The 25,866-nt window shown below is 48.9% G+C and overlaps 1 protein-coding gene across 1 annotated transcript; it reads right to left on the bottom strand.

Annotated features, from left to right (window-relative positions):
• Window positions 1–373: 373 nt before the first annotated feature.
• CXXC4 (CXXC finger protein 4) lies at window positions 374–25,654 on the bottom strand. Its single transcript, XM_055796625.1, is given in 4 exon segments — window positions 374–21,641; window positions 21,644–22,682; window positions 25,037–25,113; window positions 25,277–25,654. Coding segments are annotated over 2 exon segments (1,206 nt in total). The 5' UTR covers window positions 22,509–22,682; window positions 25,037–25,113; window positions 25,277–25,654; the 3' UTR covers window positions 374–21,300.
• Window positions 25,655–25,866: the final 212 nt, after the last annotated feature.

Genomic DNA, 25,866 nt, shown 5'->3' with positions numbered 1-25,866 from the left:
GTCTGTGTTAAAGGGTTGAAGGCTTTTCTGCAATCCGTCTTGCTTCTACTTCACTACCTTCTCGTAGCCTCAAAATCTCAACGTAACATTCCCAGTCTTAAAAAGGCAGTATTTTTTTTTTTCTGCTATTTAAAAAAATCCAGAATACAATGTTACCTTCAGGTAAACAACTTAGGGAGTTTCCATCAATTGCCAATTGAGAAGGAATTAGTTTTGTAGCTATTATACCATCACTTCATAAGCATTCATTCCCATATGCAAGCCTGAGGTCAGCATTTGGACCTGCTTGCTCATTTTGAGGATTCTTTTTTAAAAGAGGTTTTCTTTGTTTAAGATCCCACAAACAAAACCTGTTTATGGAAAAAGAGAGATATTTTGAATACTAAAGTCCTTTATTCAACAACACAGAAATATCACAAAAACAACTTTACTGGGCAAATTGAATGTCTTTATACAGTTTTGTACATGCCCCATAAGTGATTATTTTTTTCATAAATACACTGTTTTCCAAAACTGTTTTTTTTCCATAATTGCACAAGCATACATACACCTTACACAAATATCTATTAGAAAATTTAATAGATAACTGCACAGTTCAGAAATAGGAGAACACTGTGAAAGGAGTACATTTCTGTGGCCTGTGTTTCTGAAAAAACCCTCCTAGTTCCCTGCAATTGTGAAAATGGAGTACTTTCTAACATAGGAGCTGTCTTTTATTCACTAAGAATACAGTAGAGCTCAGCGTGAAACTGCCAAATTTAATAAAAACAAAATCTGAAACATTTAGCTGTTACATGAGAACCCACTGTTTGATATCGCTATGCATCTAACCATGATCAAAGACCCACTACTGCTTTTTGCTGAATGCATTCGACCCTGAATAGTATGTTCATTTAACTACTTTCTTTCTTCATTATTTGATTACAGATATAGCCCATTTAAAGACTTTATATTCTTTAACATTAATTGTAGGACTTACAAACCAGGGGTTCTGTACAAAAGCGAGTATTTTCCCTCATAGGGCGGGTCTGTTATTAATTGACAGAATGGGTATGTGTGCCTCCCTTTCAGCCTTACCATTTTTCGTAAGTTTATCTGGGGTATGCCAAAAATGCTTCCATTAGGCTTAGTGCTCACACCTAGAAGATGGCAAAAGTATGTTCTGCCTTTTTTTTGCCACCTCCCCCGCTTTGTGCTTTGGGTTTTTTTTTTTACATCATGAGAATGAAAGACAGAGTGGAATACAAATTTTCACACTGCAAAACGGTACCGGACCTTGTGAAAAGCACAAATTTGGTAATTAGAACTGGACAATAATCCAATTGACAAATATGTGCGTAAACTGGGGGGTAGGGCTGCAGTGGAGAGAGACAGGCCAGAAAAGGGATTTCCTTCTTCAAACATCACTAATTAAAATGCTCTATGTGCACTACATCATATAAATACTGTTTCAGCAAAATCTAAAAATCTGATGGTGCAAAGAAACAACATCCAAAATTAAAACCATACAGGTAAATCAAAGAAAAATCAACTCTTGTTCATTTTCAGTAATTAACAGGTTTGCTTGTTTGTTTGTTTGTTTGTTTTAACAATTTTGAATTGACATGTAAAACACCACAATTACAATATACAGATCCATCAGTTCTTTAAAACAAAACGACAAAACAAAAAAAGAAACCACATCAAGACATGCAACATTAGGGTATTAGACAGTAAGTACATTGCTATGAATATCTTTGTACACCTAATGTAGCCTGAACTTAATTTTGCCTCTGCTTCTGTAAGAGCAATCACAGTTTTCCAAAAAAGCAAGGCAAGCTTACCAGCCAAATGTGCAAATAAGGCTTCAGTTTGTAAATCAACCAGCATTTTGGTAGAGAAGGCCTTACAGAGCTCATATTGGCCTAGTGGTCAGTAACAGAGGCCCTAACCAAAAAGTTTCCAACACAAAAAAAATCTGTACACGGCTGCCATACAAACAGACGTAAAGCTCATTGAATGGGTATGGGTTGAGTATTCAACTGAGGATCTCTCACAAACTGTAAGAGGGGCACCATGATAGAAGCATTTCAAGTGTGACATTCCATCTCTGAAGCCAGGTATGTGAGGTCATACGACGCAAAGACACAGGCACAGGCATTGACCCTAAGTTGAGGACGCAGGTGTAAGCCCAGCCCGCCCGCGCTCCCCCAGCTATCCTGTGTCATCCATGCTCTGCCCAGCCCTGCTGACCCAACACGAGTGACCTCAGGAGGTTTCTGCTCCTCCATCCCTCAGTCTTCGCTTTCTGGGCCATTCCCAACATCCGCCAGTCCTGTGAGCTCCCCCCACCCCTGCCAAAGCTGGCGTTTCCCCCTGCCTGCATAGGTCCCACACCGCAGCATTCCCAGCCCATCCCCTGTTCTTCACCAAGTGAATGTGACCAGGGGCCAAAGGCCGAAGTACTTGGCCAAAAATGGAGAAAGTGCTGAAACGACAGCAGATTGGAACATGCTGTGCATCATTATCTGGTTATTTCCATGCCCAGCACCTTGTCTGTGAAACTACTGGTAGTCCTATCTTGTACAAAATGATAAATCTATCAAATACATGGCACAACAGCATTCGTTTACTTTGATGGGATGGCCTTCTCGCTCATGAGTGGTATGACGAAGCCAAGCAATAAAAAGCAATGATCAACTGATAAGTATCCCTAAGTTCAGTATCCTCCATATTTTTTATGACATGTGAGTTATATCCCTCCGTGCGCTGCCTTTCCAAGGAGCAGGCATCTCCTCTGCGCAGCTAGAGCAGGAAGAACGGCAGAGCATTCTTCTGTGGGCCTAAGGGACTGGCCGTTCAGCAAAGCCGAGATCAGTCAACCAAGAAACGTGAAGGGAAAAGCGGTCTTTTTTTAAAACTTTTTTTTTTTAAAGTTCATTTTTATACTGCAAAAATATCCAGGCTCTCAAATGAACACAAGTGCGAGACCAAAACCAGTCCAACTGTCAAAACTCACTTAACTGTTATAAAGAGTTCCACTTGGACCAAAAATATGGCATTCCACTTAATAAAATATTTACTCCATTGACTGAAAATATTACATAAGAACTCATAGATGAAGGGTAATTAGGCTGAATCATAGTTTTTTCTAAGGTCTCATACTCACTTTGTTTTGCATCCTAGAACAACCTTTGTATAGACGACTGGTTTTGCCCATCTGCCTATGCTGGGCACTCCACGTCAGGGCACAGTGAAAAGCAAGTCAGACACCAGACAGCATTTCTGGAGAGATACCCCAATGTAAAGCTCCTTTAGAAGCAATGCAAGTGTACAAACCACTACGCTAATACAGTGCTTGAAAGATTAATTTTAAATGTTACGTCTTCCCCTCTTACACCACCACAACGGAAGGTAATTGCTAGATGTGTCACAATCTTTTGATCTTGGAAAACTTGGCATCAAGTCTCTATGGAAGGATGCATGGTAAAACAGTGCTGCTGTTGCTGCTGCTGCTAAACAACGAGCAAAATAATAGTTAAAGCTAGAATTTTATTGCTCCGGATTTAACTCGCAGAACCACACCGTTGTGTACAAACCGTTAATCTCCATAGATGCTCAGACATGATTGTCTCCTTGTGTCTAAACACACAAAATACAAGCGGCTATCTGTACAGTTTACAGTACTGAAACACATATATTTGAAAATGAAGTATAGATATGTTACTTTTCAAAGATACATGACTTTATAGCAGGGGTTTACCCAAACTTTTTTTTTTTTTTTTACAGCCACTTTAAAAATAGACAACAACTTCACTAGTATAGCTAAGTTACATCAAAGAAGGAATCAGTGTACTGAATGTGAAGAAGCTGGCCAATTCCCCAGGCTCCCAGATTTTTGTCTTTTGCTTTTGAGGAAACCCCTATACATAAATGAAAATAGTATCTGAGTATATTCTTCAATGGTGGACTAAGCAGTTTCTTAAAACAAGACTTTAGCTTGCCATTCACTTCGGACTGCCTTGAAAATAAGATACACTACTGCTTAAAAGAACCATCGGAATGCTTCAGCGCTGGGAACAGGTGTTCTCTAAAAAAAAAGCAAGAAAACAAGTTAAGCTTTCTTTTGCGGCATTGGCATACTTGAGTTCTTCTAGTTGTTCTTTTCCTTTACATTTTAGGCATACTTTCAGTTATCTAGGAACAACATGATGCCTCACATTGCTCTACAATAAATCAAAACATCCTTTCTCCAAACACACCCCATTTTAGAATCACACGCGATACATCATACTCGGTATATACCACACCTAACATGCTCTCTTCTCCTTAGTTAGTTAAACAAGGTAGTCATGGAAATGTAAACATTGCTAGAAAAAAAAAAAAATCTCCTGGAAAATAGTGCTTTTAGAACAACCACACAGTTGTACAATGGTTTCTGCCTGTGCCTTGGCATATGGGATGTGCAGCCATGGCTTGGTGGGTTTGCAGGTTAGACACACGCTTTGGCAAGAACACTTCTTTTGATCAGGGAATAATGAAGGCATTGATCTGTCATTCAGAAACTGTGCTCTGTCTACGGACGCCTTGGGAGCAGAGGTCGGCATTTTCAAATCTCAGGCCAGTCACCTCATTCCACATTTAGGTTGCAATGCAGAAAGCACTTAAGCACATCCTTGACTTCATTTCAGCGAGGGAAACATCCTGCTGACTGCGGGGGGGGGGGGCTGCCCAGACTGCCCCTGTGCTTCCTTTTGCATGCATGCTAGACCCTGGCTTACACAGAAATAGTCTGCTTGCAGAGCTGACACCCTCCCTCCTTCCCCCGCCTGCTGTCCCCCACAAATGATACCCACTTGCATTCAGGTGCCTCCATACACATCTGAGTCCAGGAAAATTCCCTTCACAGCTTTAAAGTACCACATACATGAGAGACTGAGGCGCTGAGCCTGCAGGGGCCGTGAGGTACTTCTTGCCCTCAATTTCCTTCAAAGTCAAAAGATGATGAAAGTGCCCTTGAACCCATGCATCTAGACCCACGTCTCTCCTCCAGAACTAATGACCACGCACTGACCAGGGAGGCGAGAGCAAGCCCTGAGATGACTTTGTATCAGTCAGTCTCAGCTCACAAGTACCTGTTTCACTAACAACTGCCCACAAATAGTAGCATCACATCTGATTAAATTCCCCTAAAAACAAAACTCTGGAAATATGCAAATAAATACCTGTAATGAAAGAGTTCTCACTGATTTTGCTAGTGTCATATACAAATACCATGTCTCTTTCTGAAGGAATTCTTCCATTTTTGTTTCAGGAAAGAGCTTTTACACATTTTCCTATTTTTTTGACAAAAATCCCCAAACCATGGACCCTGCAGTATACAGTGTGCCTTGTACTTGAAGTCAGAATATATCTTTCGGAATTCCAGGGAACTGCTTATTAGTATGGCAAGTATTTTTTGTTGAATAATTAGCCCATTTTGTGATAGTCAGCCTCAAGCAGTACACAGCTCCTCTTTTTGTAAAAGCCGTATGAAAAGGGAGCTGTTATTGTTATGTTTATCGCTCATGCCCATGAAAATACCAGAGATGAAAATACTTCTGCTGTGTCACCAGAATTCTGACCTGTGGTCAATTCAATACCCTCTCCCCCTCCGCAAACATTAGGGTTTAATAAATCATCCGAAAATTAACTTTCAAAGACAATGAGCTGGTCTGTTGAATACAATCGCCCTCACCAGTATGAGTTTTCTTTGTGCCGGTGGTCCAAAAGTAGGAATTGCTCCTATCCACCCTTACCAGTCCCTGTTCTGCCCCATTATGTGTGTTTAGCCTAAGCACAAGTAGTGACAAAGCGCAGCAGCCCTCCTCCCCAGGTACACCGAGGAGAGCTAATGCAGTTGCTAGACCATCCGCACCGGTCTGTGTGGGCTGTAAGATGGCTGCTGAGAGCGAGGTATACAGATTTATAATTTATAAAGAGGTTGACTGCAGAAAAGGCTGGAGTTCAGAATGACAGGAAACAATCATCCGACTAAATTGACCTCAAAAGAGCAGCCAAACATGCAAATGTATTAAACCCAATAGATTGCCTTCACCTGAAAACTAAATGTAATACTCCGCTGTGGGTCCATCTGCCTAAACACAAAACCACAGCTAGACAGAGAGATTTAAAGACATAGTGACTGAGATGGCCTTTATTTATTTTCTTGCAGCATCAGGTTGAGTTACTGTCAGACGTTGTCATATCAGCTGGAAGTAAAGGTGCAGTGTCTGATTAAAAGGTCATTCAGACATTTAAATACACGGGAAAATATTTTTGAAGGGCAAAGCTGTGGTTTAATAGGTGTGCTTTTGAAAAACTACAAGATAAGGAATTTTGCATCCACGTACCGAGTTCTAATTAAAGATACACATTTACAATTAAATATCCATTGCGCTAACCCCCAAATTGGGAATGAATTATTAATCCACGCTTAAACAAAAAAGAAAGCTTTTAGAATTGAATAGGTGGATCGAGTTAAATCTAAACCAATTTACGTGATGAAATCCATAGATTTTGCCACTCCAAGAATCAAGGCTATTTCCAGACACAAGGCTATTTCCAGACAAAAAGAGACCCTTCAGCCCATTTAGTGGTTCAGCACACCAACGTACGAGCTTAAGTGCAATGACCATCTACCGCCTGGCTGTATAAACCTGGGAGTCCCAGCTGGGGAATCAAACTCTCGGCAAGATTACAGCGCATCCCTGGATCTCTGTGCTGCCAGCAGGGAATCGTTATCCTGAGTGACAGGAAAGACAGATCCCCTGGAAGCCTGGGGAGGGGTGGCAAGGAGCACAACCAGAGCTGATCAGTGTGGTTTTGCTGTAAAAACCTTCGTTGCTCATGCCAGTGCAAATGCTGACAAACGGCAAGCTCGCTCCCAGGAGGATGCTCAGAAACCCGCAGCCCTGGCTTCTCCGAGCAGGTAATGCCATAAAGCATGGCGCTCGAGAGAATTTATCCCTGCACAAACCTGGTATGAAATGACCTCCATGCTTTCAAACTCTCTATTCTGTTCCCTTCTTGCCAGCTTTCACTGCAAAAGAAGTAGCTCAATCATCTGAAATCTGAAATTTTAATTGTTGCCTTGAAAAATCAGCTTCATATAGGCAAGCAAGCACACTATATTTTTGGAGGAGGAGGTAAAAAAGGCAACGGAAACTAACAGAAGAGTGAAAATCCCTACAATGAAGCAGCAATGGAAAAACGATACCTACGTATGTATCCTGGTTGCCCCACACAGACACATAAAAGCAGACCTGTGCTACGTGTGAGCGTGTGTGCACGCGCTGCCAACGCATGAACACCGCACATTGGCAGGTGCTGTAAATTCCTCACCAGAGACTCTGTTTCGACAGCTGTGCTCTGTATTTTCACAGCGAAAGCATCCATTAAAGAATGCTGTCTCCCACGGCCCCCCAGAGTGAGCGACTGGCCAACTGATGGAGCAAAGCGTGGGGTGCGAGACAACAGGCTCTGCTTGCCCAGCCCAGCCCCATCCCTTGGCAGGCTCGTGCCTACAAAACCTGCCGGAGATGCCTCTCTCCTCGGCTCTCTGAGTCTCGCAGCTCACAGCAGCCTGAAAGATTTGGTGTGGAGATTAGGATTCGGGAAAGCTGGCCACTCCTGCTTGGGATGCTGTAGCGTGGGGTGCAGCCCAAATTCACCGCTGCATAAAGTCATCTGCATTATGATTTTCTGCAAGGCTAGGGAATCACTTGGGTTGAGATGAACCACATTGAGAAATAAAATAGAATAATAAAACATATCAGAGTGCTACATGATTATGACCTAATACTTTACCAATGTTAAAAGATGTTGCATTATGTAAGAAACCTTTGATGTTTGATCCATGAGCAAAAATCCTGCTCTCATTGAAGCAAACTCACACATTGGCTACAGCAAATTATTGGCCAGGTGTGGCATTCCTCACTCCTCTTGAGGAGTCCTGGCTGAAATAATCCAGCTCAACAGAGGCCCTTTGGGAAGTATATTGCATCTGAGGCATGTTCAACAAGATCTGGGCTACCTGACAGTCTTTACAAAGATCGACACAACCACAGAAATAGACAGCGGTTAAGGAACCTTGTCCTTAACAAATCTCAAATTCACATGGCAAGGGCAAACGAAACCAGTGTATTCCCCAAAGCAGCTGGACCAGTGCTGGCCACAGGAAAAAACGATCTTACCAAGGTCTGCACAGAACCCTATGCGGGTTTTGCAGCCTGGAGGACAATCCTTTCTTGAAATGCCTTCCACAAGAGAAGCAGTTTGGCACTTAGGCCAGGCAACATAGAGCATGAAATCTGGCCCACTAAGTTATATACATATATATGTACATATATAGATACATGATCAGAGATAGAGAATGCTGGTGCTCCGCAGTGGCCGAAAACATTAGCTGAAAAGCCATGGCACCTGCACAAAATGCAATTTGGATCCATCAGCAGCCCAGCCCAGCCAATGCTGACCACCACTGGCCACAAACCAGTGACTGTATGCAGTTTTCTTACGCCTGTGCAAATGCGGGCTACACACCTAATCAGCCTCAGAAACTCAAGCAACTGCCAGCAGGAAAGCAAACTGGCCTTTCCTCCACATCACGCCTTGTATTTTCAGTGCCGCAAGCTAATCTAGGTGTCAGCTTGATCACGCTGGAAATGACATCAAATATACACACAGCGTTGCTCATACATAAACAGCGCAGAATCTGGTGCAAATCCACGTGCTCCAAAACTCACTTTCTGTCCCTAATTTCCCTCTCTGGAAAGCCCCTTCCCCAGCCACAGGCTGGGCTGCAGGGCACGCGTGGCGGTATGGACCCAGCCTCATGGCTGAACAGGGCTGTGCGCCTCACTGGGACATACTGGTGCACAGCAGTGACACCATCTCCTGACCCACAGGCAGCGGCTGCCCTGGAGCAGTGCCCACGGCTGGCGGCGGAGGGATGCTTGCCACCTCCCCTGCACCAGCCTGCTCTGCCACCACTAAACTAAACGCGGTCTGGACAGCATCTCCCCTCCTTACTTGCCTAAATACCGAGCCACCCAGAGAGGAAAGCAGCCTTTGAAAGTATCTATGGCCCACTTTGTTCCGCTCATAAATATACATTACCTACAGCAATGACTTTGGGGAAAACCTTCTGACGCTCACATTCAGCTCACACAGAGTCTCCTTGAATGTTTTTCTTCAGGCAGGGAGGCTTGGGGGCAAGAAACCGGTGTGTGCATTGCATCTCCTGGAGATGCGGAAGGAAGGAAAAGGCAGAGCCTGGTGCACAGCGAGTTTCCCCCAGCCGCTCCGCTCCCTGCCCGGGAGGTATGTTGGGAGTCCCACCGTGCCCACACCGAGGGGGCTGGCTGTGGGGTGACGAGGCGCTGCTCCTGCACGCGTTGCTGCTTCAGCACACACGAACACCGGCTGGCATGACAGAGCTCTGCGTTGGAACAGCCCGTGCCTCCAGCTCCTGGCATCCTCCCAGCCAGCCGCAGGCCCACAGGAGAGACTCGCCAGCTCTGGATGAGGTGTGAAACAGTCCACGAAGCTGCTGCTCCCCACAGCTGCCAAAATCCCTGGCTGCCCACTGACGCTGCACTCCTGCTCGCCGTACGTGTTATCAGGCAGTAACAGATGTCTTCTAATAACAAGCTTATTATTGGACTTAGCAGATAAAAAGGGACGTGTACGGCGGGTCAGAAGCTCAGTGGTGAGTTTGCTTCCACAGCCCACCTTAAAATATCTCTCCCCATACCTGAGCTACAGGCCTGTGTCCCTTCATACCAAGGATGAGATTTAACACTTACTTTAAAAGTCAGCTGTATTTGCCCCGAGAGGACATGCATCTGTGTGCTGGCAGTTATTTTGCCACTTGCACCACGTATCTCTCAGGCTGTATTTGAGACAAACCAGATTTAGAACATACCAGATTAGGAAACTCATTTGACTTTCTCCACCACCAGCTCCACCAAGTGAAAAGTAAACTTCCGCCACGGGACGCTGCAAACAGAAATTAAAAAAATGTGCTCCTAGTTCAGGGCCATGCTTTGAAAACCCATCTCCTCTCAAACAGCTCGTGCAGAGTTAACCTCAGCAGATTTCAGTGGGGCTAGCTGGAGAGTAAAGGGTTTGTGCCCATGGTCACGGATATCAGCCGCTGTAGGGCTGGATCCTGCCACTCGGACTCGGCATCAGCAGCAGGCAGCAGCTCCCCAACTAAATCAATAGGATTAGTCTGAGGAGTAATGCGTTTCTCCACGGCAGAAAGAAAGAGCAAATGTGCCTCTCATTTACATTCAGTACACACCACAGTTTATTTTCTATATTAATTTTTTTCACTTTATATATGAGATTAAATTTGGAGAATGGGTAAACAATTTCACTTTTTTGATCTGAAAAAATGCATAACACCACTGGGGAAAACAGATGGCAAATATAGATGAGAAATCATAAGGAATCCAGACCAACGCTGTCAAAAGAAAAACAGCTCAGTCCCAGGACACGTTAGTGACGGAGCCCCTCTCGGTGCCGGCAAGCACCGACAGCTGAAGGCAGCCACGCCAGCTCTCAGCGGAGCGGCTCGCACACTCCACCGCTGGGCCTGGAGTCCCCGGCAGGCAGCTCGAGCCGCTAACCATTGCTTGCACCGAGGCTGGCAGCACAAGCGTCGCCCCAGGATGCGGGCAGGCTGCTGGAAAGGTACACATCTCCTCTCCCCCTTCCCTCCCGGGCGGGGAGTAATTGGCTGCGGCCGCCTTCCAGCACACTCCCTCCCTTGTGCCAGCGCAGCTCTTTTGGCCAGCGAGCCCAGGGACGGAGCCAAGTCTCCACCTCTGCCGTCCCGCTCACTCCCGAGGGATGCAGCCGGCTTGGCCGCCAGCTTGCCCGTGCCTGGCATCCCGCGTGCAGGGCTGGCAGCACCGGGCAAGCCGGGGTCAGGAACTCCTCCTGCCGTCTGCCACCCGGCAGCTGCCTTCCAGCTGGCCGCTCTCCGGCCTCAGACAGGGCTCCCAACTGCTTTCTGGCAAAGGCAGCAGGGAAGACATCCGAGGTTTGGGGTTTCAGCTTAGGGGTCTCTCCTAGCTCACTGCCAAAGGGATCCACGCTTCTTTCCCTGTTCCTGCATCTCTCCCAAGCACTTCATGCAGTCCCTTCGGTTTTTCAGTTATCCCTGAGGATGGGGCTGCTAGACCTGCTAGAGTGCCTATTCAGCTTATGTGACTATTTTGCCTTTTTCTATTTATTATTTACATTCCAGCGGCATCTGAAGGCCTCAGGCAGGATGAGGGACTGTTTCTGCTGGTTCTGCCTCTCAACCAGTAGGTCTGGCCCGTCTCCTGCTTTTTCAGGGACGGGGAAGGGCTCGTACAGTCTCTAACACAGTGTTACTTCAGAGCTAAGACTGATGCTAAGCAGGTCAGAAAAGCTGTCACCCGGTGCTCCCATACTGACGGTGGGAATTAGCATCAAATAGCCAAATATTTTATTAGCATAAAGCAGAAACCTCCGTTTCTGAGAAAAGTTTTATAGAGAAATTCTTGGATGCAGGTTTGTTACCACCATGCAACATAAACCCCAAATCCCGGCAATGCAAAAGACACTGAAAAGGAAATACCCACACCACTGCTCAGCTTCTGCTTTTGCCTAGGACCCGCCTGGTTACTTCTGCTGACTCTCTTCTGTCAGACATTATCAACTAGAAGTGTGCCTGCCTTCTGCAATAGATGTACCATGTGCATACACCTCCCCCCCTCTCTCTCACACACACTACCATTCACCTTCTCCCTAATCAAATCTCTGTGAAGACCATCCATCAGTCCCTATCATTTATCCTTCCCACACACACAAGCTCACAAAACAGAATTATTCTTGTTAACATTCATTCCATTAATGAGAAATCCCTGCTGGTTCATCATCCAGTGGTACAAATCTTTGCACTCACAGGCTGACATCTCTATCATCCTCCAAACTGCTGCTCTGGGGTACAGTAATCTCTTACAGACTGGTCTCCAAGCAGAGGGGAGGCACGTTTCTCAGTACCAAACCTAAATTTAAATCTCTTTCCCCTAGAGCTGCTGAGGCTTCAGCATCTTTTTCTCCTGCATGGAACCTACAATCGGCTATGATGCCTCATTGGTTAGCTAACTCCTTCTGTCCTTTGGGATTTTTCATAGGCTGTTGATAAAAGAGCCAGTGAAAAATATATCCATTGAATGTTTGGCCTCTGCTTGCTTGTTTCTTTTTCTGCAAAATTCGGGGGAGGGCGTGGGGGGTGGGGGGGAAGAGAAAAAGATTCACTCCAATGTAGTACTCAGTCAGTTACCTGGGCTGAGGGAGTACTTTCAGCCCATGCCTAAGACTGGTTACAGGGGCCAGCTTGGCTCTCTCACAGCTGGTGAGCGCCATGTATTGCCTGATTAGATGCAGAGAGAGGAGCAGCAACACAAACTCTTATACAGCAGGTCACCACAACTCCTGACTGGAGGGGAAAACATTAAAAGATTGTAAATGGCTCTGAACCCCATTCATTCCTGGGTATGTCTTCTGAAATTTTCAAGGATGACAATTAAGACCCATCTCAGTGATTATTTTCATGACACTATCACCTCTGATGGACTTTGACCTCCAATTTATTTTACATCAGCTTCTAAGCAACCAGCCAACTGTGATCACTGCCTCCCAGAGCTCAGATGAACTGGTGATTTAGACGGAACAGGTTTTACATCATTACTAAGCTTGTGTCATTGAGTCCTCTCTCACCCACTCCCTGCTGGCTAGCTATTCCAACCCACACCCCTTCCAAATATATTTTCTCCTCTTTTGCTCACTCTAAAACCAACAGCCTTTGTCTGACTGATACCACTCACTTTGGAGATCACGTATTTAACAATATATACTCCTTCTCTCTCCCTTTCCATTTATGACCTCTTTAACTGCACCACGATAATCACACTCTGCCCTCCCTGTACCTTCTACACAGATGGCTAAGAGCTCTTCAGCTGTCTTCCAAGGCTGCTGCACCACCTCTGCATCCCCCACCCAGCAATCAGGATGTGCAGAAGGATGGATGTCACTGAACCACAGTTGTTTTTGGGTATTCCTTTCGTGACGATGGAGCAAATTCTTTGTCTCAAGGTAGTGGAGACTGACGTGCTGTCAGCATGCTCCAGCTTCCCTGGGACATGCGGTACACACCACCAAAGAAACTTCTAAGCCCAATCAGTCCTTATGCAACAAATCATCATTTTCTGCCTTTCATATGCAAGCATCCCCTCCCTGTTTCACATCTGTCAGCTTGTCTGTACAGATGCCTTTATAATTTCCTTAGCTCTTGAACAACCTGTTTAGATCATGTGATTCCTCCCATACCATGTGCTCACCCCAATGCCCAAACTCTCTCCATGAATTCTAGTCAATTTGAAATATGAATTAAAGAAACTGGATTACCCTGCCAACAAGGGCACGTGGAAAGCCCTACTCACCCTCACCACGGTCCCCTTCTGCTGTATGAAGTCTTGGCCTTCCCCCTTAGAAATGCTGTGAAGACTGTTACCGGTGAGCTCTTCAGCTTCCCCACCCGAACTATTAGTGGCAAACCTCCTGCTCACAGCAGCAGATATATTCTGCACTCTTCTCACCAGGAGAGATCTCACCATCACCTTCAGCACTACCATGGTACCCTGCCCGTCAGCAGATCACCTCCCGTGCTTGGCCAGTCTGCTCCAAGGTAACTGAGTCACTGCTACGGAGGAGCAGACACAACCTCACCAAGGCTTTGCATGTTATAACAAACCCTCAACCACTTTTGCATCCTTCTCTATTTGAGCACTTGGCAGCTCTTTCCTCCTCCTCTGTCCTCATCTTAGGTGATATGATATCCATCCTGAATTCCCTAGGATTTCCCATCATTTTCCAGTATTTATTAAGTTCTTCCCTTCACCTCAAATACTAAACTGCTTCTCCACTTCCTAAACCACTGAATAATCTCTCTCACTACAATAACTCCTAGTTACAAATAACTCCTAGTCAAATAAGTCTGATACCAGCTAACAGGGATCCTACACAGAAGTACAACAGAAACCATGACCACAGCAGTCTGGAACTGAAAGGAACACTGTCCTGAGACAGGAGAGGTGCAAAGATTTAAAATGTCCAACCCTTTAGAGACTGAGATAAAGGAAAATACTGAAGTAGTGCAAGAGAAAGAATAAAACCCTATAGTGCATAAGGGAAAGGCATTTGATGAGTTTGCTGCCCACCAAGAAAGTAGTATCCAGCATGACCCAGGCTGCCTTTATTCCTTTTATGTTCTCATACCTTACTTGGCACTGGAGAGCCTGGTTAAACAGGGAAGAATAGAGAAACTCTGGAAAACGGCAAAAAAATTACACAGGCTTCATGCATACCTGACTATGGAATTTTATAGCGTTAGTTAAGAGGAAACCTAGGAGTTCCAGGGAGGAGAAAATATTTCCCATAATGTCTGAGAGTAGAAGTTAACAAGCCTGCTGGGATCTTTTTAGCCCCTGCAGAGCTAAGGCTTCAACATTATTAAATGGCTGTCGCATCTAAAGTATGGTGCAACATAACTCAACACACAAGAGGAAGCGCAGGATGCTGAAATGGGGGATGACTTTAGATCACGCCGCAGAGTAATTCAATTTCAGGGCAGGTGTTTGCATGTGACTGAACAAGACACGACTGTGGAAAACAATAAAGGTACCCAAAAGAAGAGGGAAGACAGACACAGCAGGCTGGGCTCTCAAATAGCAAAAAAGTGTCAAACGTAACTGCATGCTTCAAGACACCATGGTTCAGTACAACCATTCAAAGCGGATGAGCTATCAAAAATTACAGACGCTACAGAAGCAGAGAAATGCTTTCTTTGGATGGTGGTACTCCTCAGAAGACATGGTATGTGCTGGCAATTTTTAAGCACATAGTCGGTGACTCAGGAATTCTTAGCAACTGAGGCCAAGTCCCAGGGACTTTCTTAGGGTGACAGGAGTTACTTTCTCATTCATCCTAACTCACCTGGGCCCATCTGCAAAGCTTAATCTTAAAGCCTTTCCCTACACAATCAGCAGCCGCTTCCCACTGCAACCAGCAATTGAAAGGATTATGCTGTATTTGATGAGACAAAGGTGTACGCTCTAGGTTTGCCTGCTTAGAAATATTTCACCAAGCCTAACCCTTAAAATACATGCACGTTAAGAGTTGGAATACTACTAGTTTTCTTTTTGCAGATACAAACTTTCAGGATATTTGGCAAGCACATGTTCTCAGTCATTGCTACGCATCAAACACATGACACAGCGTACAGAAATTAGTATCTACCTTTTGTTTAACTCTCTAGAGCACGTTTATTTTGAAAAACAAAAAATGCAGTACCGGGATGCTGGTCTTCAAAAGGGACTGCTTTCTGACATCCTAGTTTATTCGCCAAGTGAGCAAAGTCTTCCCTGACTTCAGTAAAGGTGTTAGAATTGCATGGAAAATGGCTCAAAAAACCCAATTATATGAACATATATAAACAAGCAGACAAAAATTGAGACTGTAACTTGCTGTTTCCCACTCTGACTTAGCAGTATATAACACAATATTCACCTATCTACCAGATTAAATGAGGCTCCCTACATGAATAAGGCATGATGTGTACAGCCCACAACATTTTGTACAAATGCAGAATTGATAAGATTTTCCAGAAGTCCTGTAGCTGGCATAAGAGTCCAAGTCATGATGGCTCTATGCACCTTCAACTGAAATACGTAGTTCAAAGTGAGTTAGACAATTTGTTGGAGGGAAAAAAAAAAGAAAGATAAAAGAAAAAAGAATTTATTATGCTAATTACTGCTCTAGAAAAAAACCTGGCTTCATTCATCATCTTTCTCACAATACGTGCAACTTGTCCAGCCTAAACAATACACAGAGATTTCATTATGTCAGCTTAAAAAATTAGACTAACCGATCAGTCACGACACTGAAATCCAAAGTCTGGCACAGAATCCCGATGCCGCAACTGTATAAGCTATATTAGTACTTAGAAAAATGTGCAAAGAACTATTCAGTGCAATCAAAATGCAGAAGCACCACAACCCGTTAACCTCTCTTACCATACGGACAATTTCACTGGCAAACAATCATAGTTCAATGATTTAAAGCAAGCAATTTCCAACGCAAGTAGAAAGCAGTGTTTGTATGAAAGAGGCTGTTAAGCCTCTGCCTGACCTACAATTTTGCTGAATTCCTTGAAATTCTGTTCAGTTCAGTACCAAATCCCACCACTAAGCTATTACCTGAGGCAGGAGAAACTTAATTTTTGCTCCCTTTTAACAAACCACACCATATCAAACAGCAGTTCATATAATGTATATTCTAAATTGAATGCTAATGTCATGGGGTTTGGCCACTTTCTTTCCTTTATAAGTATCACATGAGGAAAGGCAAACAACACCACATGAAACAGTTCAACAGAAGACATCCAACTCCATCTCAGAGGCTATCCCTTGGGCTCAGTAATTTGCCAGAACTGTATGGAGACCAACAGCTTGATTCTGCTGGGCTCTCAACACCTTCCCCAACATCACATCTCCCACCAACCACAACGCATTCCCGCCTTGCAAGATGTGATCTTAATGCAGAAGTCAAATAGCGTCAACAAGATTTCCAAGCAGCAGAAGAGATCAGGAACCGGTGAGCAAAGACGCCTGCAGCTGCTCTGGTCTGGTCTCTAACAGAGGTGGCACTAGGAGGCCCTTGTGTCATCCCCAAGAACCCCTGGCGGTCAAAAGGAGAGCTCATCGCCAAATGTATGTTTATCGCAGACATGTAAAATCTGGATGAAAGTGACAAAAGCCATTGCAAAACGTTCAGCAAAGGTCAAAACTCGCCAACTCGCCCTGCCTCTTGCCTCCCCCCCTTCCCTGCCAACACCATCGCTGCAGGATCATGCGCCGTGCTGGAAGCCCCCAGCAAGGGCTCTCGTGTGGTGCCAGCAGCCAGTTCCAGCGCCAGGTGCCCTCCCCGCAGGCTCAGGCCTGGGAACGGAAAAACAAGAGCACTCTGGCAGAGCACAACGTGCACACACCAGGAGAGAGGACAAAACCAGCATTCAGGGCTGATCAGGGTTTTACTGCTTGTAGCCACCATGAACTGCACTCAGGACTGTGGCTCCAGCTGTAAACGCCCAGGGACAGGGACTGCTTCTATGCCTGCTTGCATCACATCACACATGGGGAGCCTCGGCCAGATGGAGGGCAACAAGGCAGTGGCAGGGAGGAGAGCACTGCCACACAGCAACACTGCAGTGAAGAATGGCAATGCAGGCTACAAGGTGGTCTTTCTTTCCACCTTCCAGTTAGCCACTTGGATCGTGTTAGCTGCCTGCTCCTTATCACGCTTTTCGGTTCCCCCTCCACACTACTCAATTCCATCGTGCCGTCGCTTAACTTATGCATGTAATTTAAAGCTAGATAGACGGCAGGGAAATTGCTTCCTCTGAGGCCCCTGCTAATTGACCCCTATCCACAGAGCTCAGCAGTCTTCCCTTAACAGCGCTCACGCGCGCTACCACAACACGGAGTGCAAGTTCGGAGGTTGCCAGCGCAGCCTCTCTCCCCCGTGGCAATGCCATATGGTGTTAAGATTTTCAGGATCAGATGCCGTTCCTGCTGAAATCAATCATCACAACCCTATCCCCGGCAAAGGCCATCTCAAACTCCCGCTGGCTGGAAATGCAACTCAGCGAGCTTCCTCGGATTTGGATGCTGGTATTTACTATTCCAGGTCGGTATGCAAATGTTTACTTTAATAGCACACATATCAATTAGTGGGGCTGTTACGAATAAAGCAAGTGGCACCAGCTATGATGACAGCATGCCCAAACAGCAAGGATCTCACGTTTGGGCCGAACCCTTCAGACCCTGCCAATGCGAGTCAGCCCTTCTGCCTGACACTGCTGCCACGCTAATGAAAACGAAGAGCGGGGCAATTGAGATTCACACCCTGAATCAAAATGGTTTACGTCAAAGAGAGGGGGATGTAAAGTAACGTCAGGCTCCTAATCTTCATAACCTGCAGAAGTTATAGACACGTATACCAATCAGAGGAAAATAAGTAGTCTCTATGGGTAAATAAAGATTATGTCTCTTTAAGCCGACTGTAAATCTGAATGAATGCAGAATATACATACACAAGTAGGCAGCGTGCAACGTGACGTCAATCTTATTTTTATAGATTTATTATTACCGTACATAAAATTTCCTAGTAATAATAACATTCTATGAAAAATACTAGAGCATCGGGACACTTTTAACGTGAAACCAGTACAAGAAAAATAGGAAAAAATAATTCAAGTCTTTAAAAAAAAATGCTTGGGGGGGAAGCATTCCATTAAAGATGCAAGGGTCAGGGACTGGAAAGCATTCATGTGAATCTGTCTTCAACTCCATGTACTAACCTTGAGAGTTATATCCTAATGCCTTCATTGCACCAGTAGAAGAAGAGATTTAAAGGAAAAGGAGAGAAATGGTTTCTGTGGGACCAGCCAGTTTATTGGTATTATTCTCATTTTTCGTTTATTTTGTTTTTAAACACAGTTCAGCCCCCTGCCTTGAATCACTTCCCCAGCTCGCAGCCACCGTCGATCACAATTCACAAACCTTACAAGCATGTAGTGGAAAGCGAGCCCTTCGATCCTTGTCGTGTTTCCACGGAACCATGCCCACGGAGGTGATGGGGGATGACCCACGCGCAGACCGAAGGAGCCCCAGCAGCTCGCCACGCAGGGAGGCCGCCCTCGGCCACCCCCAGCCACCGCTGCTGCCACGGTGCCCCCATGTAGGCCCTGTCACTCTCCCACACCCTTCCAGCTGGTGGCCTTACAGCCAGAGCGCTGCTGCTGCACATGTGCTTCAGGCAGCCCTGCTGTCACTCTTTATTAGTTAGTTTAAACAGGGGGGGAAGGGGGGGAGGGGGGGAGAAGAAGAAGAAAAGAAGAAGACAGAAGAAAAACCACCATGCAAGAAAGTTACTCTTCCTCTCTTATTGAAAATCCACATTTCTGTAAGGAAATTAGCCACATCCGTGACGAAACTTTGCGCTGGGCCATGACCTGCAGAGAAGCGATGCCTTACTGACAACCCCACAGCTGGAAAGAGAAACCTGCTTCGCTCGAGGCATGACATAGCGGCAGAGGAGCCTTTTGTGTTTACGTATCTGACGGATCACAAACAGGAGAGAGGGAGCAGGGGAAAAGAGAATGAAGAAAAGAAGCAAAGGCAGGTTGTTATGAAGAGTACACAAGTGGCTAATAAAACCATGGTTTTTACTAGTCACAGCAGTTAAACAATTTTAACGGGCGGCATTCTCATAACACGCCTGAGCAGTTTTTAAGGCCGTTGAACACCTCTGTCAGGAGCAAGGAAGTTCTGGAAATGTGCTCAGAGATGCAAGCAAACCCACAGGAAGATCTGATAACGTCCAAATTCGTTTCTTCCAGAGATAGCTCACTTTCTGCACAAATCGATAAGCCATCAGAACCTATCATTTATCACAAACATTAAATCCCAGCAGCGTCCTGGTTTGCAAGCCTAATGAGGGAACCTGGCACACAAAGGCACCCCCCATGCTGGGTGGTGCAGGGGGGATTCTCCACGTCTCTGCTTCAGAGGAGTCTCTTTTAGGCCGTACTCTGCATGATAATCTGTCATTAACAGACCTCGGGCATTAAGGATCTTCTTTGCGAACTTGCTATGAAACCAACAAAGGCGTATCACTGAGAAATGTCTAGCTTCTAGCACCTGGGAAGTCCATCCTGGTCTTTCTGCATTGGTGATGCTGGGTCACCGCGCATTCACAAAGAAGGGCTAAGAGGATGCAGAGCTACAAATCAAACTTTCAGCAAGGACAGTTCGCTCTTGCAAGGAGGAATTGGTTGGTTTGATGAGGCTGGTTAGGTAAGAGTTAATGGTATCAGCCAAACGTCAGTTAAATCCCCGGGTGTTGCTTTTGTCCCATGGCGGTATCAATACCAACACCATTATCTCCATTTATTTAATGCAGATCAAATTAATGGGCTCTTGGTGTTGCCTGGAATCTTTCCCTGGAAAATCCCTCATCCCACCTCTTCTTGGAGAGAACTGCAAGCAGCGTGTAAGGGAATAAACTGCTCTGCACAAACGCGCACACAGACACCCGGACAGAGGGAAGTTGCAATTTCTCACTTAGTTGCCAATTTCTGTGACTACGAATCTTGGTGTCACCCAGCATACGCTACTCCTCTGTACTAAATCCATCATCCTCGACACCTTCAGACGCATCTGATCCGTGTGTCTAACCAGCAACACTATAATTTCAATAATGACAAGGGAATAAGTATGATTACTAGTCTTTCCTCTCGCTTGCTACCTTTGCCTAAGGATATCAGCCGATCGCCGTTTTCCTTACGGTTGTGTATTTTGGTTCCCATTGTCTGTCGTGCCCCATACGTTAACTGAAATGTCTGTGACACAGGATCTGCCTGTCTCACACGCCTAGCCAGCCCGAAAACCTGTCCTCACAGCTCTGGGAAACGCGGTACATTTGTCAGTTCTGCAGACACGTCGTAAAAATAACCGTATATACAGTTTAGTCAGAAATCAGTCCGGTCATTACCTGCACTATTCTTCCATCGTGTTTTATACACCATGAGCGGGTTATTTCGTGAAAGATACTGCCAAAGGGATTCCTTGGGCACGTTTCACCGACTACCAGGCTCTACGGCCAGCTGTCTTGGACAACGAGCTACCAGCCAACCCGGAGATGAACTCGCCATTACTTCCCCCTGAACTTCCGACGGCGGGAGCCAGGCGTTCGGCTAAAACTTTCCCTCTCCCACCTCCCCGTCCCTACAAACCGCCCCGAATCGTCATGAAAACAAAAACAAAACAAAACGAAAACCAGAGGAAAAGGCAAAAAAGAAACCAGAGCGAGCCAGCAGTCTTATGGAAACAGCACGGCAGGTTAAACCAGGCGAGCAGCGTCTCGTAACGGCCACGAGCTGGCGGGGAGGGGGCGGGCGCCCCCCGGCTCTGGAAGGCTGGGCGCGGCGGGGGTGCCCGGCGGGGGTGCCCCGGGGGCGGCTCTCCGTGCCTCCTCGGCGGGGCCGGCTGCCGGGGCCGGGGCCGGGGCCGAGCTCGGCGGGGCGCCGCGGGGGGCGGCGTTTCTCTTCCCTGCGGGGCGGAGAGGGGGCGGGCGGCGGGACAGCGCCGCGGGGGGCCGCGCCCGCGGCGGGGGGCACCCTCAGAGCCTGAAGGAGGCCTCGGAAAAGGGATGCTGCATCTTGAAGCTAGACAAGAAGCACTGGAGGGGGGAGGGCAGGGGGTTGAGGAGGGACGGCGGGAGGCTGGGGAAAAAGAAATCATCTCCTCTGACCTCTAGCGAAGTGCCCGGTTTTTTCTTAAGCTCTTCACATTTCCTAAATTTGCAGATCTGGTGTCCCGTTTTGCGGTTCCTGCAACTGCTGCAGACTCCACAGTTGATGAGCCGCTTGCAGGGCACGCACACCCCGCAGCGTTTCCGCTTCTTCTTGGCGGGGTTGCCCGCCCCGGCCCCGGCCCCGGCCCCCGGCCCCGCCGCCGCCGGCCCCCCCCGCCGCCGCCGCCGCCTCCGCCGCCCCCCGCGCCGGCGGCGGCGCCCAGGGCGGAGGCGGGCGAGGCCGAGGCGTGGCTCTGCGGGCAGTCCGCCAGGTTGGCGATCTGGAAGGCGCTGTCTGTGACGGCGGCCGAGGCCGCGGCGGGGGAGTGCAGGGCCGTCATGACGATGACCCCGGGGGGCAGGGAGAGGCCGCCCAGCGCCGGGATGGCCGAGAAGGTGCCGACGCGCTCGGGGAGGTTCATGATCTCGGCTTCGGCGGCGCCGCACTTGAGCTTGTTCATGCACTCGCCGGCCAGCGGCCGGCAGTGCTCGGGGGAGAGGGTGGAGAGGAAGTTGCCGTTCGCCATGGGCAAGGCGGGCTGCTCGGCCGGCGGGCAGCCGGGCTTACCCAGCCGCTGCGCGTCGCTCCGGTGGTGCATGCCGCCCCTGCCGGCGTGCAGCGAGGAGGCGGCGGCGGCGGCCGCGGAGGCGGAGGCGGCGGCGGCGGCGGCGGAGGAGGGCTTCCTCGCGCCGCCCGCCGCGCCGCCGCCGCCGCCGCCGCCGCCGCTGCCCCAGAGCATGGCGGTGGCGGCGGCGGCCGTGGCGGTGTCGCAGTTCCAGGGGGACATGCCGATGCGGGCGGCGGCGGCGGCGGCGGCGCTGGGGAAGATGGGGGTGGTGATGCGAGCGATCTTGGCCGCCTGGGGGAAGGCGCCGCCGTTGGTCTTGTAGAAGGTGGCGAAGGAGCGGTACCTCTCCATCTCCGAGTTGTAATCCACAAGGCTGTTGAGGGCCCCCTCGGGCAGGTGGCTGTCCTTGGGCAGCCCCGGCGCCTCGGGGTTGGGGCCGCTCTCCACGCACACGTTGGTGTTCATGGTGGCCGGGGGGGGTCGGCGGGGAGGGACGGGGCGGGGGGGGTGGGGGACCGGGGGGAGAGGGACGGGGCGGGGGGGGGGGGGTCGCTTAATCCTCCTCCTCCGGGCGCATTCCCGCGGTCGGTGCCTGGCCGGGCAGCCGCTCCTCCTGCATCCTCACGGGAGCTGCCGCAGCTGAAACACAGAAAGTCATTGCCGAGGGGGTGCGCGCGCGGGGGGGGTCGCCAACAGTCACCCCGGGGTGGGGGGTGGGGGGCGACGGCACGGGCGGGGGCTCCCGCCGCCGTACCCGCGGGCAGAGGGGGCGGCCCGGGCGCAGCAAGCCCGGTCCCGGGACAAGCCGGCGGCACGGCGGGGGGGGGGGGGGGGGCCGGGAGCTGCCCACCTACCCTCTCCACCGGGGAAAATTAAAAGGCAGTGGAAAAAAAAAAAAGACGGGAAGGGGGGAAAATAAATAAAAGGAATTAAAAAAAAAAAGAAGAGGGAGGCGGGGGCAGGGAGCCGCCAGCTGCCACGGTGTCCTTCTGCGCCCGGCGGTCATTAGCTGCCTGCCGGCACAGCTGGCTCCGCCGGGCGCTGGTCGCGGCGGCACCGGGCCCCCCCGCCGCGGGGCGGGGGGGCTGCCTGCGGGCCGCGGGGGAAACCGGGGCTAGGTTTTAAAAAAAAAAAAAAAAAAAAAAAATACTTCAGGCAGGCAATTTCACAGCTTGTGATCCCGGCGCCTGCAGCTGTACTGAAGACGGAGTATTTATCCTAGCCTCTCGGGAGGATTCCCCGCCGCCGGGGGCTGCGCAGGGAGGGCTGGGGCGGGGGGGGGGACACGGGCACCGGCACGGGGACAGCCCCTCCGCGGGGGTCACAGCCCGGGAACGCTGGGGGGGGGCACGTCGTTGTACCTGCTGAACTCGCCCCCGGCGGGGAAAGATGGCTTTCTGCCCCAGGGTTAGGAAAGTTTAGATGGGGGTAGGGACACGGGGGTCGCTTGATTCCGCCCCCCCCCCCCCCCCCCGCCGGGAGGCGAAGGGGGTATTTTAGTTTATGGCAACGAGGAAGGTACATTATGGCAGCCTGCGCGAACTAAAGCAAAACATAAACATAACTTTAAAAGCCCTCAGTTTATGAACACTGCCTCTTTGTTTTCCACATGCTCTACCTGAATAGTTTAGATATTTCCAGCATCTTTTCTGAGGTAGGGCTATCGATCAGAAACGTTCACTTGGGAGACACTCGTGGGGCTACGTCTAGTTTCCAGACTCCGGTATGTTTAGTTCAAAACGGTTATCAATTATGGTAATTACGATCATAATTAGATTAATGAACCGTTTACAGCCCAACCTACCGAGTGCAAAAACTTGATCTTCTCCCGACGTCGTGCACTAAAAAAGCGGACTCTATGTAAACAAATCCAGATGAAGGGAGCGTAAATCTACAGCAGAAACCTCACCCTCGGCTGCGGTAGGGACTGGCGGGCGGCTTTCCATCGGAAAAAAAAAAAGACCCCGAGCCCGCAGGAGCCACCTCTGTGCTTCCACGTCAGGGAAAAACCCAGACTCGCTGCCTTCAGAGGGCTGGTGGCAATACAAAGGCTGCCCCGGAAAGCTCTAGGCTAAGCGTCGTCTTGTGGAGGGATGCGAAGGATTTGCATATAGCAAAAAAACCCAACCAAACAAAAAAAAACCCAAAAAAGAACAAAACCCAGACACCACAAAAAACCTTCAACCCTTTCCCGTTTTCAGAAAGGAAAACCTAGCCGCATGTCCTCGATAACAACTACTCAATAAAACTAGTTTTGCCAGACATGTGTAGGAAAGCCACGCATCTGGTAAGGAATAAAGCGTTAGCGTTCAGCCTTTTATGCCAGAAGTCAAGTAACGTACGCATTTTCTTGCCCTATTCCCCCCCAGCATTGAAGTGGCTTCTCTCCACAAAAGCTTCCCTCGCTGGCTACCTCTCCTCTCCCCGCAGCCCTCTCTCGGGGTTTATTGCCACCAGGAGCGAGAAAATGATGGTGCCCACCAACCGGGTCATTATTGTTTAATCGATGCATCTCCGGAGCATGAAAAGGGTACCCGAGACGCAGTTATTGATCCACCAGCACCACCTCAACTATCGCCCTCTTTTCCACGAATGAAATAAATAGAAATTGCTAGCCGGGCTTCGCGATTCTCTCCCTGCTTAAGCTAAATGTGACCGTACATGTTCAATATTGCATGTCTGCTCTGCCAAAGACAGAGAGATCAAAGGTCATATTTAACATTCAGGAGGAGGGGCGGGTGCAGATTAATTAATAAATTAATATAGCGGCGCCTTTTATTGCCCAAGTCTAGCATCAATCTACTTTTACGATCCAGAGAACAAGAACAAAATAGAAAAAAAAAAATAAAAGCTCCCGACAAAACCACAAAATTAAAAAAAAAGAAAACCCACCCCCCTAAAAAAAAATAACAACCCCAAAACAAAACAAAAAGCAATCCACGACAATTAAGGGGGGAAAGGAGGGGGGGGGGAAAAGCAAACCAGTCACTTACCAGGCTCTTTATTTGGGGGGGCTTGAGTGTGCAGGCGCTACCAGCCTGTCTGCCTTTAATTAGTTGCACATCAGTCCCTAACACAAAGAAGAAGAAGAAGAAGAAGAAGAAAAATATCCAGATGTGCCTTGGCAGCTCCTCAATTACAACTTTGATACTTGTAAACAAACTGCGAGGGGCGGTGGGGAGGCTGGGGGGGCGGGGGGGATAAATTAAGCCGCCGATCCACTAAACAAATACCTGTAAGTGGCTTTTTTCCCCCCCTCTCCCTCTCTCGCTCGTTGCAGAGAAAGGAGGGGGGGGGGGGGGGGGGGAGCCGGGGAGGCGGCGGGGGGCGAGGAAGGAGCAGGCACAGAGGGAGTGTGCGTGTGTGCGTGTGCGCGGTGGTCTCTGCCGCTCGCCGCCCGTCTCCCGGCGCCCGCCCTCGCACACAGCGCCGGGTGTGCGTGTGTGCGCGCGTGTGGCGGGGCGGGGGCGGGGGCGGGCGGGAGGCGGCGGCGGCGGCGGGGCGATCGCCGCCGAGGTGAGGGAGGACGCAGGGATGCGGGCACCCGCCGCCCAGCGCTGGCGGGGCCGCCGCCGAGCGGCGCGCACGGGCCGCGGCGCAGCGCGGGGGGCAGCCCCCCTCCCCTCCCCTCCCCTCCCCTCTCCTCTCCTCTCCTCCCCTCCCCGCGGCGCGGCTCTGCCCGGCACTGCACGGCCCGGCCCGGCACGGCACGGCACGGCACGGCGGGGCGCTGCGGCCAGCGGCCGCCCGGTGCGGGGTTGCCGCGGGGGCGGGGCCGCGGCGCGCCGCAGAGGGGAGGCGGCAGGCGGGCACGGGGAGGCAG

The sequence above is a fragment of the Falco peregrinus genome, chromosome 2 (assembly GCF_023634155.1).
Source record: "Falco peregrinus isolate bFalPer1 chromosome 2, bFalPer1.pri, whole genome shotgun sequence".
Classification (NCBI taxonomy): Eukaryota; Metazoa; Chordata; class Aves; order Falconiformes; family Falconidae; genus Falco; species Falco peregrinus.
Note: the sequence above shows the minus strand (reverse complement) of the source record. Positions and strands in the feature narration are given on the sequence as shown.